General features: G+C 32.2%; 1 protein-coding gene across 1 annotated transcript; it reads left to right on the top strand.

Moving 5' to 3' along the window:
* Positions 1-8777: 8777 nt before the first annotated feature.
* On the top strand, positions 8778-12157 carry LOC138313993 (uncharacterized; the record flags this gene model as incomplete). Its single annotated transcript, XM_069254206.1, has 6 exons — positions 8778-8936; positions 9720-9772; positions 10421-10496; positions 10779-10837; positions 11049-11120; positions 12012-12157. Coding segments are annotated over exons 3-6 (334 nt in total), but the record flags the coding sequence as incomplete, so codon positions are not given.
* Between the last annotated feature and the right edge of the window lie 276 nt (positions 12158-12433).

Here is a 12433-nt window from a genome sequence, read left to right as displayed (position 1 = left end):
ATATAAATACAGCATTGGAAACATTCCTCGATTGGAATTTATTTCAATAATCAGTTGAATATGTCACCTTCATATCGTTTGATAATCTGTCATTTTGAAAATCATTGAGAAAGTATAAGTTTAAAGATATATAATAAGTTACATAGCACTTTTTTTTTTTTCAACTGTGAAATCTAATTTAATACTTAACCAGAATGGGGAAAAACCAGGAAAATGCAGAAAAATAATGTATGTCGTTCTGCCGATTGTGCACAAAAAGCAAGTGATAAATGAGAAACATGATCATTGCTTGAGTGATTGATAACCAATTATCCACTCACCGTAACTTGTCACAATGGGCCACAGGGACATTGTTCAATTTTGTTAATTGCATTGGATCCGTTTTATATTGTAGTAATGGAATTGTTTTTAAGAAAGTGATTTTTTCCCCAATATTTTACATATTACTACTTTGTTTTTGTGTCGCCTGTAACGCACATAGGTAGGTATCACTACATTTTGTATGTTCGACGTCGGCGGCGGAGGCCGTTCCGGGTAAACGGTTTTCCGAGCGATATCTTATTGGTATTCATTGTCCGATTTCAACAGAATTTGTGTTATATTTGCTTTATAGAGAAATGAGATCGAAATATCGGATTAGTTTGATACTTGCCAAAATTCATTACTATTTGCAAGAGCAACGGAAATTAAAAATCTTCGTGAAACAGTTAATTTCTTAAGTTCTTTGGGACGCGTCGCTGTCAAGTAACTAAATACAACGGGGAGGGGCCTAGCAACACGAATACAGCGACTGGGAGAGGGATGTCAAAACCAAAAATATTGTAAAAATAACGCTAATATACACAATGCGCTCTCAGAAGATTATCATTACTGGACCCAAAACCCAATCAATAATTTGCGAAAAGTTACTGGAGTTGATAACACTACACCTAGACTATAAAACAATAAATCCAACAGTAAATTAAGATCCACATTCGTGTAGAATTGTTTGTTAAATATACAATTGAGATTTAATTATTCACATGACGTTAAGTTTTTTATTGTTCATTTAAAAGGAACATTTATTGATGTATGAAGCGTGCATAGCTGCTGTAAACGAGGGTGGCCATCACTCTGGGTATCTTAGTTGTAAGTATAGTAACATCATATAATGTTACCTAATAATGTCAGCATACATTTACGGTCATTAAAATTTCAATCTTCATCTTATCACTTCAGAATCCATTTCAATGCTTTCATATTGATTATTAATTCTTGTATGTATTAGATCGTACAACCACAGCAGCGAAAACTCACCTACATAAATCCTATGGGTGAGGGATAAAACTGCTTGGTAATCCCGGCTTTTGCAGTCCTGGGTGGTAAGCTATGAGGTTATGGCATGTTTACATGTTCAAGTTCAAGTTTTTATTGAAGGTGGTCAAAGAAGAAATATTCATGGGGTTGTGCAAACGGATGATTTACTCATAGCCATTGCAAATCTTCTTAATGTCAGTTACTGACAAATTATCATTTATGTAGTAAAAATATATTTTTCCTTTGACAGTGTCAATTTTCATGTTGAATGGGAATAATTCACGCACCACGTGATACCCAGAAAACTTTTTTTTTTAGCGGTACCCGTTTTTTAGTATTGGTGTTGGAATGACGTCAAAAGACTATATCCCGCGCTAACGTCATTTCAGCGAGAAGATTTTACAAATTTGTTTACGTTCCATCACCACTGAAGATAATATTTCTGCACAAAGCCACAAAACGTAATCGGGTATCAGGTGAAACGTGAAATAGTCTTTATTGATAGTTTTACTGTTTTATTTGTTTTATATTCATTGACATAAAAGTTCATAAACCAATATAACATCTACCGATATAGTCGAGATTGTCTCTTGGATAAGGAATAGAGTATGACATGATCTTGCAGGAAGTGATTGAGGGTGTTACCAACTGCAGGAATCTTAGATCGGTGGTTTGGCGGTCCATTATAAGGCACCTACATGATGTGTGGAATATGTGTGGTCGAATAATTAACACCCATCTGAAACCTACCTTCTTATGTCAACATGATGTGTTCATGTATCATATGTACGATGAAATATTTATGATACAAAGGAAATGGACATAACTAACATTAAAAAAATGTAAATTCAATAACAAAACAAAGGAAAATCTAAAACTTTACAATTTGTCTACAAATAACAATAGTCAATCAAAAGTGATAACAATTTTTGTTGCAACGGAACTCGTATAATCATATTTATGATTCCGAGATACAAAGCAATTGTAAAGCTAACATAAACATCGGTTTACGACAATATTTATCCATTATATATATATTTAAGGATTAAACCTCTTACTTTGTTTAGTTTATGAGATAATAAACTCAATGGAGCACGACGAGGTAAATTGCGTAAACTAAACAAAATAAGAGGTTAAATGCTTATATTTACAATATTTTTTCATTTAAGAATAAAACCATTGAGAACACCAGATACAATTAATTTACCGTGTGCTATTCGCCGTCAAAATTATACTTGCCGTCATGTTTCACATTGCACAACGGCAATGCGCCTCTAAAATGCGTGAACGTTGACTGACAGCTTCATCCGCCCTTTTTACTATGACGTCAAAGAAAATAGTTCTTACAGTTCAGTTATTTTAATTCATGTCAAATAGCAAAAACAGATTAAAAAATTGTTTAATTTGTATGCCTCCGTTTTGCCTCGTGCATGTGTTATTTGTTAACATCGACACGTGATTTTGTGTGGAATGTCCAAAGAAAGTTCCGCCAAATGTTTCAGGTATTTCCCCCATTCGCACCGAAATGGGTGCACTCAAGTTATAGGGAAATAAACATATTTGCTCCAAAATTTAGTTTATCGATACAGAAACAACGCGGCAATTGTAAATATAAAAGAATAATCAATAATCATTATTTCATTTCATCTTTTTTCAAAAGTAAATTCCAACTAATAAGATCGAGAAAACATGTTATCAATAGATATGTATCATTCATATTGACAACAGTTTTGACTCTATTCCCCTTCTCATATAACCCACTATATTTTTTCAAACTGGGAAATTATATCTCCGTAACTGCGCACAGCCGATGAGCCAAAGTATTTGCTCCCATAACGACATCGATGCCTATTCGAAAAATCACATGTACATTAATTATTTGCAAGAAAATTAAAGCATGTAACAACAAGGAAATTAACATTATTTATTTGGGAATGAAACAATGTTGTAAATATTGTTAACAAATATGCAATTGCATATATTTCATATCCCTAATGTTTCAGTGGTTTCATAGCCGGACAAGGTGTTGGCAGGTCAGATGTTTGGGATGTTCAAATTGTACCCCATTCAAAACAGTTCGACAGTGTATCCTGTGGCGTTTACGTTTTGAAGGTGAAGTTAAATATTATCAAAACTTTTCCTACATGCATAGAAATTGTTCGATCTTTAACAACGAGCAAACACTGATACTGAAAATAACATTTGATTTATTCGTGTACTTATTTCGGGGGTTTCTGCATAATCCTTTTTAAGTTATAAAAGGAAACCCGTTTATCGTTGACAGTATATTTTTAACAGTCATATTGATGGCAATATTATTTGACGTTACCATGTCAAACATCAGTAACATCATAATTTTTATGTTTTTATGGCAAGGTGTTTGTATTTTATATACCTTTTGAAATATAGATATTATGTATTTAATTAATGATATCTACTCTATTTAGGTTTTCATTTTCTTGTTTAAAAAATAATATCCTTTATATTGAAAAAAGATATTTGTATATAATAGGTAGAAACCAAACGGCTTGCCATATGTTTTAGGTATCCTTCCATATGATTTGGTTTGTTAACATAATAAAAATGACAAGGGAATGTAGTTATGTGATTATGTTGCTTTCATTTAATTTCGGCAAATTCATCCACTTGCGAACAATTTGTCATCGAAAGTCAATGGTCATTAATGTCTTAATACATTATTTTATATGGTTGTATATCACATTATCTATTTAACACATGCACTCTACCAAGCAGCATGGAGTTTGGGCATCAGACTTATATCATATCTTGACAGTAAAACCATAAGCATTATGCATATACATTCAGTTTGCTGAAAACTTTCCTTAAAAAGGAGAGTTTGGAACTAGCATGGACCAAAAATGACATCCCAGCAAGAAAGGAAAAGGATAGCCATGCGAATCATGACATGTGGTTATGGTGAGTAATGCGGTCAACACGGACACATTCCTGTCAAGATTTTGTGTTAGTGTGTATGATGTAGATTTAATTGTTGTTTATCATCGATGACATGTAAACATTTTATTAATCTCGCGGCCGGACGAATCGTACATATGGTTATGAAACCAAATATGTAGTGTATTGTCCATCCATGCGATAACCAGCATAGCTTTGCTTGCAAACAATATAATTGCTTGCAGAATGATGTACTTTTTTTCAGAGAAACAACGGAAACTTCAGACAATGCCACGGTCACGAATCGCTCAAAAGAAACAGGTGCGTATGAAAAGTATTTCCAAATCGGATAATATTTAGTCGTTTAAAACCAGTGCGTAGGAAGACTGTTTGTCCATTTCCATGCGATTTTCATGGACTCACGGCCACATAATCTCAATGTTATGAAACTAATATATATGTATTGTCATCAATAATAAGTGCGATTTGTGTAGTTATTGGGTAACAGCATGTCAGAACATATTGCTTGCAAATTTAATGAACTTAATTGTGGTGCAATTCAATGATGTTGACTTTTTTTCAGAGAAACAACAGGAAACTTCAGACAATGCCACGGTCAATGACGAATCGCCAGCCGTTAAAGAAACAGGTGCGTAGGATGAAAGTATTTCTAATCGATGAAGAATGTTTTGAAATATATATTGAAACATCGAATTTAAACCAGTGCGTAGGAAGACTGTTTGTCTGCTTGACAAAACTTTTCTGTGCTTAATTTATCTCGCTTTACTGAATTCTATTCATGGACTCACGGCCACATAATCGCAATGGTTATGAAACCTAATATTTAGTGTATTGTCCATTTCCATGCGATTTTTAAAAAAGTTGGAAAAGCATCAACAATACTGTGATTTGTGTAGTTATTGGGAACAGCATGTCAGAACATATTGCTTGCAAATTTAATGACTTAATTGGTGGTGCAATTGAATGATGTTGACTTTTTTTCAGAGAAACAACAGGAAACTTCAGACAATGCCACGGTCAATGACGAATCGCCAGCCGTTAAAGAAACAGGTGCGTAGGATGAAAGTATTTCTAATCGATGAAGAATGTTTTGAAATATATATTGAAACATCGAATTTAAAAAACCAGTGCGTAGGAAGACTGTTTGTCTGCTTGACAAAAACTTTTCTGTGCTTAATTTATCTCCTTTACTGAATTCTAATTCAATGGTCTCACGGCCACATAATCGCAATGGTTATGAAACCTAATATTTATTGTATTGTCCTTTTCCATGCGATTTTAAAAAGTTGGAAAAGCATCAACAATACTGTGATTTGTGTAGTTATTGGGAACAGCATGTCAGAACATATTGCTTGCAAATTTAATGAATTAATTGTGGTGCAATTGAATGATGTTGACTTTTTTCAGAGAAACAACAGGAAACTTCAGACAATGCCACGGTCAATGACGAATTGCCAGCCGTTAAAGAAACAGGTGCGTAGGATGAAAGTATTTCTAATCGATGAAGAATGTTTTGAAATATATATTGAAACATCGAATTTAAACCAGTGCGTAGGAAGACTGTTTGTCTGCTTGACAAAACTTTTCTGTGCTTAATTTATCTCCTTTACTGAAATCTAAAGAAGTTTATATATAATGACGCTGTAAACTTATATTCATTTCATGGAAACAAGAAATAAGACGTATTATTTAACACCTACAATTTAAAACAAATAAAGCTTTGATTTACGCCACTGTACACAGGCAATATGTCTTCAGGTAAATTTAGGTCAATTTCAGGTCAATTTCAGGTGAAATTTTTCAGGTCAAATTGACCTGAAAAGAGCAAAAAAGTCATTTCATGTCAAAATCTTGACCTGAAATTGACCTGAAACTCATATGAAATTGACCTGAAATTGACCTGAATTTCACATGAAGAAATTTTCAGGTCAATTTCAGGTCAATTTCAGGTAAATTGACCTGAATTCAGGTGAAGAATTTGACCTGAATTCACATGAAGATTTTTTCAGGTCAATTTCCACCTGAAATTGACCTGAAATTGACCTGAAAAATCTTCATGTGAAATTGACCTGAATTTCAGGTGAATTTCATGTGAAATTTCAGGTCAATTTCAGGTCAAGGTTTTTTCAGGTCAAATTTACCTGAAGACATATTGCCTGTGTATAACACTATAATTCCATATGAAAGTGTCTTTTGTTACAGTGTCGCATGAGACCAGGAAAAACCAAGACAGAGGTTGTAAAAAGGTATGTGTCTTCACATGCGTGTTGTACTTACAGTTATGATTTACCTGGCCTTAATGTTTTTTGACTTACCTTTCGTTTCATTGATACTTTAATTTCGTTTACAATTCTTAACATAAATATCTCTATAGTAAACTGGATATTTAACTCACCAAATGTTCAAATACTTAAACCGTAACAGCATTATGATAATTCAAAATTGTAGTGTTAAAATTCTTTCCATGTTCAAATGACCAATGTACATATGATATTACAATAGTTCTCTAGAAATATTGCTTCACCACATTATTTATATATGTACATGTCAATTACTTCTTTCATTACGAAAGACAATATGTCTTATATTTGACAGAGGAAACGCGTCTCATATGTTTACCCAAAGGTAAAGAAGAATGCTTACACATTTTGTGTCTGCAAAAGAAAAAATGATGGCAGGTAAATATACCACCAGTAACAAAGTGTGGGATGGGGAAAGATTTTCCTCCCATTATCCTAGTGACGACATGAACATGCATGAGGCAATATATAATGGCACCTATACGACTTTCTAATTCAGCAATTAATGTAATAGTGAAGTATATAGATGTCTCAATTTCATCACGTCACGTGATGAAATATAAATTACAATAAATAAACCGGAAATATGTTTTGGATTTCCAATCATATACAATTTCCATGCAATTAATGATATATATTTATCCAATAACGGTATCATTATTATGTGGATTGAATACCATGATAGTCGAATAAGTCAAACATATTATGTTAGAAACTGTTTGCTGACAATATTTCTCTAAATATCTAAATTTAACTTTTAGAACATACTGGCAGTGTGAATGCTGCGAAGACTGGTATCATCCAGGTTGTCTTGGTTTTGATGAAAGGCAGGAACCGCCACATTTCATTTGTAGAGAGTGTCAGGTACTACATTGTACTACTTATCTCAAATATAAGCTATTTATTTCAACCCGAAACTTCGCAATTTGAAGGCTTTTCATTAAGAATGTATTTAAAAGTATTTTCCAATTTTGAATTAGGGGCTTTTCATAAAAGCATCAACAATCATTTAATCATACGTGATTTGGCTCAAACTTTTAAATGTGAACACAGCCTGGCAACATCACTTTATCTTTGATGTTTTTTGGCTTCGTTGCCTGTCATTGAGATATCATTGTAAAATCAATACGTTTCCGTTAATACTTCAATGATTTCTCTCTAGGTTGGAACAAAGAAAAGGAAACAATTTCAAGGTAAAAAGACACTGTCACACCAAAAATCATATTTTCATATATCCTTTGACTACTTATATTATAAAAAGATAGTGATAATAATTCAAATAAAGTATTAATATTCCTGTGTCACAATGCTCAAAATAATGCTTAGCTGACAAAAGTATTTTTTACATATCATAATATTCCTTCATATATGATAATACCGTTTCCCCTTACAATAATCATTATAAACATTTTACATCTTTTACAACAGGCAATGATGCTTTCAAAGACGGACAGTCATGTCAGGTAAACACAGCTGCATTAACATTTATAACCTTTACATGTGTTGCATATCCGTTATTGCAGCGTCTGCTGCGAAATACGTGCAATACAAATAATATAGCTTGTCAGTAGTCATTGCAAAGTGATGGTACATTTTGTAGGCAAAATCTCAAACCAACACCAGTGGAGTAAAGCGTATCATGTATTTGAGGACCATGTGGTAGATAGGCCTTTGGCTTAACATGTAAATCCATCCTCAGTAAATAAAGTTTATTATTATTTCAATTATTACAGTAATCACTGTCTGCCTGTAAGCTTAATTCCTTAATGGTGATTATTTCTAACCACAGCATCATAGCAGAGAATATGAAGGAAAACATTTTTTTTAATTTGCTTTTTAAGAAATATATATCAGGTATTTTTATAAATAAAAAGTCAATACTCATTGACTGTTGCAAATGTTACAACTATGAATTATGCCAAATTATTGTAACATTGCATAATATATATCTAAAATGCATTTCATTGATCTTCAAAGACTGATACAGATGAATGGCACATGAAGATGGCAGTTCCTGTTCTACCATTGGAATCAACTCCTCCATTTACATTACTCGAGGTAAAAATAATCTTTTTATTCATTTTCTTAAGTTTAACATACATATTTCCATAAATGTAGTTTGAATATTATCATTTATTGAAATATTTGTAAGACAGAAATAGAGAAAGATAACAAAACATCTTTCCATATGAAGATAATAACACTCTTTCATATGCTGATTTCAATGAAAGGGATACTCTAACAACGGTAACAAAATAATTTACAACCCAGGGCTTAATGAAATTACGAGTAAAACACCTTCTCCATTAACAGGATGATGATGTAAATGATGATGATGATGATGATGATAACGAAGAGGATCTAGAGCTGCCTGGCACTTTCTCGAATGAAGAGGTTGAAAACGGTGTAAGTAACAATTACACTTTTGTATGATTACATCAAAACTGTAAAAAGTAAGCATGTCACTATGCTTTATTAAATCGTTTACTACAGTTATGTAGCCTGAATCAAGCCTTATAAAAACAGTATTGTCACCAATATTCAAAGTAAATTGACATGTATGGAAATTGCTGTGTGAATTAGACCGGAATTGCGGTCCAATTCTTGCTGCAAATTTAATTCATCCGATTAATACAGATTTTGTAGAGTATCATGGTTTAAACCTGCTATCAGAAAATACCTGAATGAAAAATGTATGAATATGTCAAATTGAATATCCTTCTAATCCTACTATATAATGGGATAACAATTAACATTACTCTTACCGGTCGAAAGAGATGGGAAGATTTTGTTCAGCTGAATTATTTGAAATGGGTTGATATTTAAAAAAATACAACTATACAGTAACAAAAAAAATCTATCTTATTAAAAGCTATCTAAATTACATCTTGACCACAAATTGATATACATGGATGCATAATATTTTGGAAAAGACTTAGTTAGGTTATCAACTTTTTGCATGCTACATATACGATAAAATGTCTTTTTGTTCTCTTTTGCAAAATGTCATTTCAATTACTTAATTTGTATGGCAGACAATCATTAAGTTATACTTGAATACTTATATATTTGAAAGTTTGGACTTAAAAAAGTAAACAAAGCCAATTTGTTGCCAATGTAAACTATTGAATTTACATTCATGCAATTTTAACCATGGCAATTAACTGTATGCTATCAACTTTATTACAGATTCTTTCTATATACAACTCATTATCTGGCATACCGTCAGGATCGGAGAAGAGGTAATTATTACTATTTCATGGCACACTTTTACCATTGCAACGCCAAAATTAAATGTTTTTCATTATAGTTACTTCTGGTGGTGAATTGATAGTATAACTCCCGTTTATTTCAAGCAAAGGCTACTCAACTCCATTTTTCAATATATTTAGTATGTCATATGCGATTTGGAATCGCACAAATGAATAGATGATTGTTCGCATCTGACACTTTAATTGTTTTAGTACAGATCGAGGAACATGTGATAAAAGTGTTTGAACACTTATGCATGTACATGTGATAACCGTTACATCTCTCTGGGCAATGCTCCATGCGTATGATGAATATACAATGTTCTACAATGCCATGTTTACAGTACAGTAGGTCTACCTGTGTTTGTACAAGCATGTTTCTTGACCGATGTCAGACTTGTTTGAAAACCTCAGGACATATAACATTCGTGTTTTGAAGTGATTTCAAACGTAAACTTATCAAAATAGTATTCAGGTTATCGCAAAGTTTAAGACACTCTCACCTATCTTACTTAACTTTATCCTTCTGTACAATATACTTTAATCCTTAAATGTATATGTGTATCCTTCCTTCACGACCTTCATACCTGATGTTTATATTAACAAATTTTGTTTCATGTCAATTATATTATTTCACAGTGTTTTACACGATAAGTTTATGAGAGGACCATGTAGACAGACAAGAGGATATGGCATCCAGAAATTTAAACCTGAGGTATAAGCATTCATTCATTTGCCTAATACAATCACAGTACTAATTTCATATCATTTATAATATATGACTTAACACTTTTACCAGCCACTTTTAAATATATTTAGCATTTGGTACAGTTGTATTATCTAACATTGTAACCATTTCATAATCATTGATCATATTTTGTTATCACATGTAATATTTATAATATGCATCTGGATATTTTTCCAGCTTCCATACAGAAATTAAAATAGCTTATAGTTTGGATAATTATTTACAAATATTATATATATGATGTTACAGTTGTACCTGGCTCTGGAGATGTGGTTGAGGAACACATTTTTAAAACAAATAGAGAAGGAGTAAGTATTCTTTAAGTATAATTATATAGCCACAATAACTTGAAGTTTTGTTATGTTTGTTCAAGTTTACCGTGTCATAATTCTACACTCTCTAGTACATTTAGACATTTTACATCATTCCGAAGCATCTTAATCAATCTGGTGAAATAATTCATTAAATTCATAATGAATAGAAATATAAAACAGTTCTCTAACCTTTTCCACATTGCAGCTACTTCACAATGTGGGGAACTATACGCGGCGCAGGAGACAGTCTGCTACATCTTTTAAAGGATTCACCAGGGTTTGTGTTTGTACTTACACTTATTCCAATATGTGTTTGTGTACATTGTGTATGTCTTATTCCATGTACATTTGCATTACAAACCTCTTGCTGTGGTTAAATCTTACACATAAAACTATGGAATACCTACAATGTATATCAGTAGATTTTATCACTTTCATTTACAAAATATTTATTTTGACATAATTAAAAACAAATACTGGTGGTATTGCTATTCAGTTCTCTATTAGCAATGAACATGTGTATCACAAGTACTGATATGTATAATAATTTGATATGAATTTTCTATAAAATTTCATCAATTTGACAACAAATTGTAATAACTGTGTCATCATAATTAATGTGAAAACTGTACATTGGACGTTTGTTGTGTAAATAATTTAACAAAAATAACATACAAAAAAACTGTAAACCGATGTTAGTTAATTGACATGGTTACAATAAAATTCAGTGACATAGCCCCACAATGTTTCTACAAAATTCAATTGAAATCATTACCATAGCAACCTAACTCAACAAAGAAAACAACCTAATAACCAAAAGTGCACAAACATTACTTGATAGTTTCATTGAAATTTATTCAGTAGTTTAGGCAAATTTATCTGGACTAACTATTTCCATGGACACACGGACAGACATACAGACAAGCTAAATCCATTTTTGAATACCCTATCTCTAATCGGTCCTGGTTGGTGGGATAAATATTTTAATCGACAAGGTTTCATAGCTGATATTCCAAATTCCCAAGTCGTGAATTGTATAGTTACTAAAACTTATATCATAGGAGCTCATAATCAATTAATTTGACGACTTATTCAATCGGTGTATCTATGCAAGCTACCTAACTTTCGCCAATTAACAATAATACAGGCTTACTTTCGTTTCTTACAGAAATGCTGACTTGTACATATCACAAGTAATGTTCAGAGAAGCCATTTCAAGGATCGTCATGGAAATGTCTTCAATCTCGTGGAAGTCGGCGCATTCCATCTGCAAAGCGACTGAATCAGAGTCTTGGCGAAAATCTTTGAAGTTGTGTAACAAAAAACTTAAATCGTAATCTTCAAGTATATATATATATATCTATTCGTTGTATTAAACATTAGATAATGAGCCATAACGGGCCATAAAGTTGGACATGCAATTTCATCCTAAGTAATCTATTCTAAAGCATAAGCTGTGAAACTCTTTCAAATGGACAGACAGTTGAATTACATCTTATCAAATCAATCTTAATTGTAATACAGATTTGATGTTCTGTAAAATTCTGGGTTTTTTTGTTGTTTTTTTTTTATATTTTTTCCATATTTACA

Source organism: Argopecten irradians, unplaced genomic scaffold, assembly GCF_041381155.1.
Source record: "Argopecten irradians isolate NY unplaced genomic scaffold, Ai_NY scaffold_1156, whole genome shotgun sequence".
Classification (NCBI taxonomy): Eukaryota; Metazoa; Mollusca; class Bivalvia; order Pectinida; family Pectinidae; genus Argopecten; species Argopecten irradians.
The sequence above is the reverse complement of the archived record's forward strand: the minus strand, read 5'-3'. Positions and strand labels throughout refer to the sequence as shown.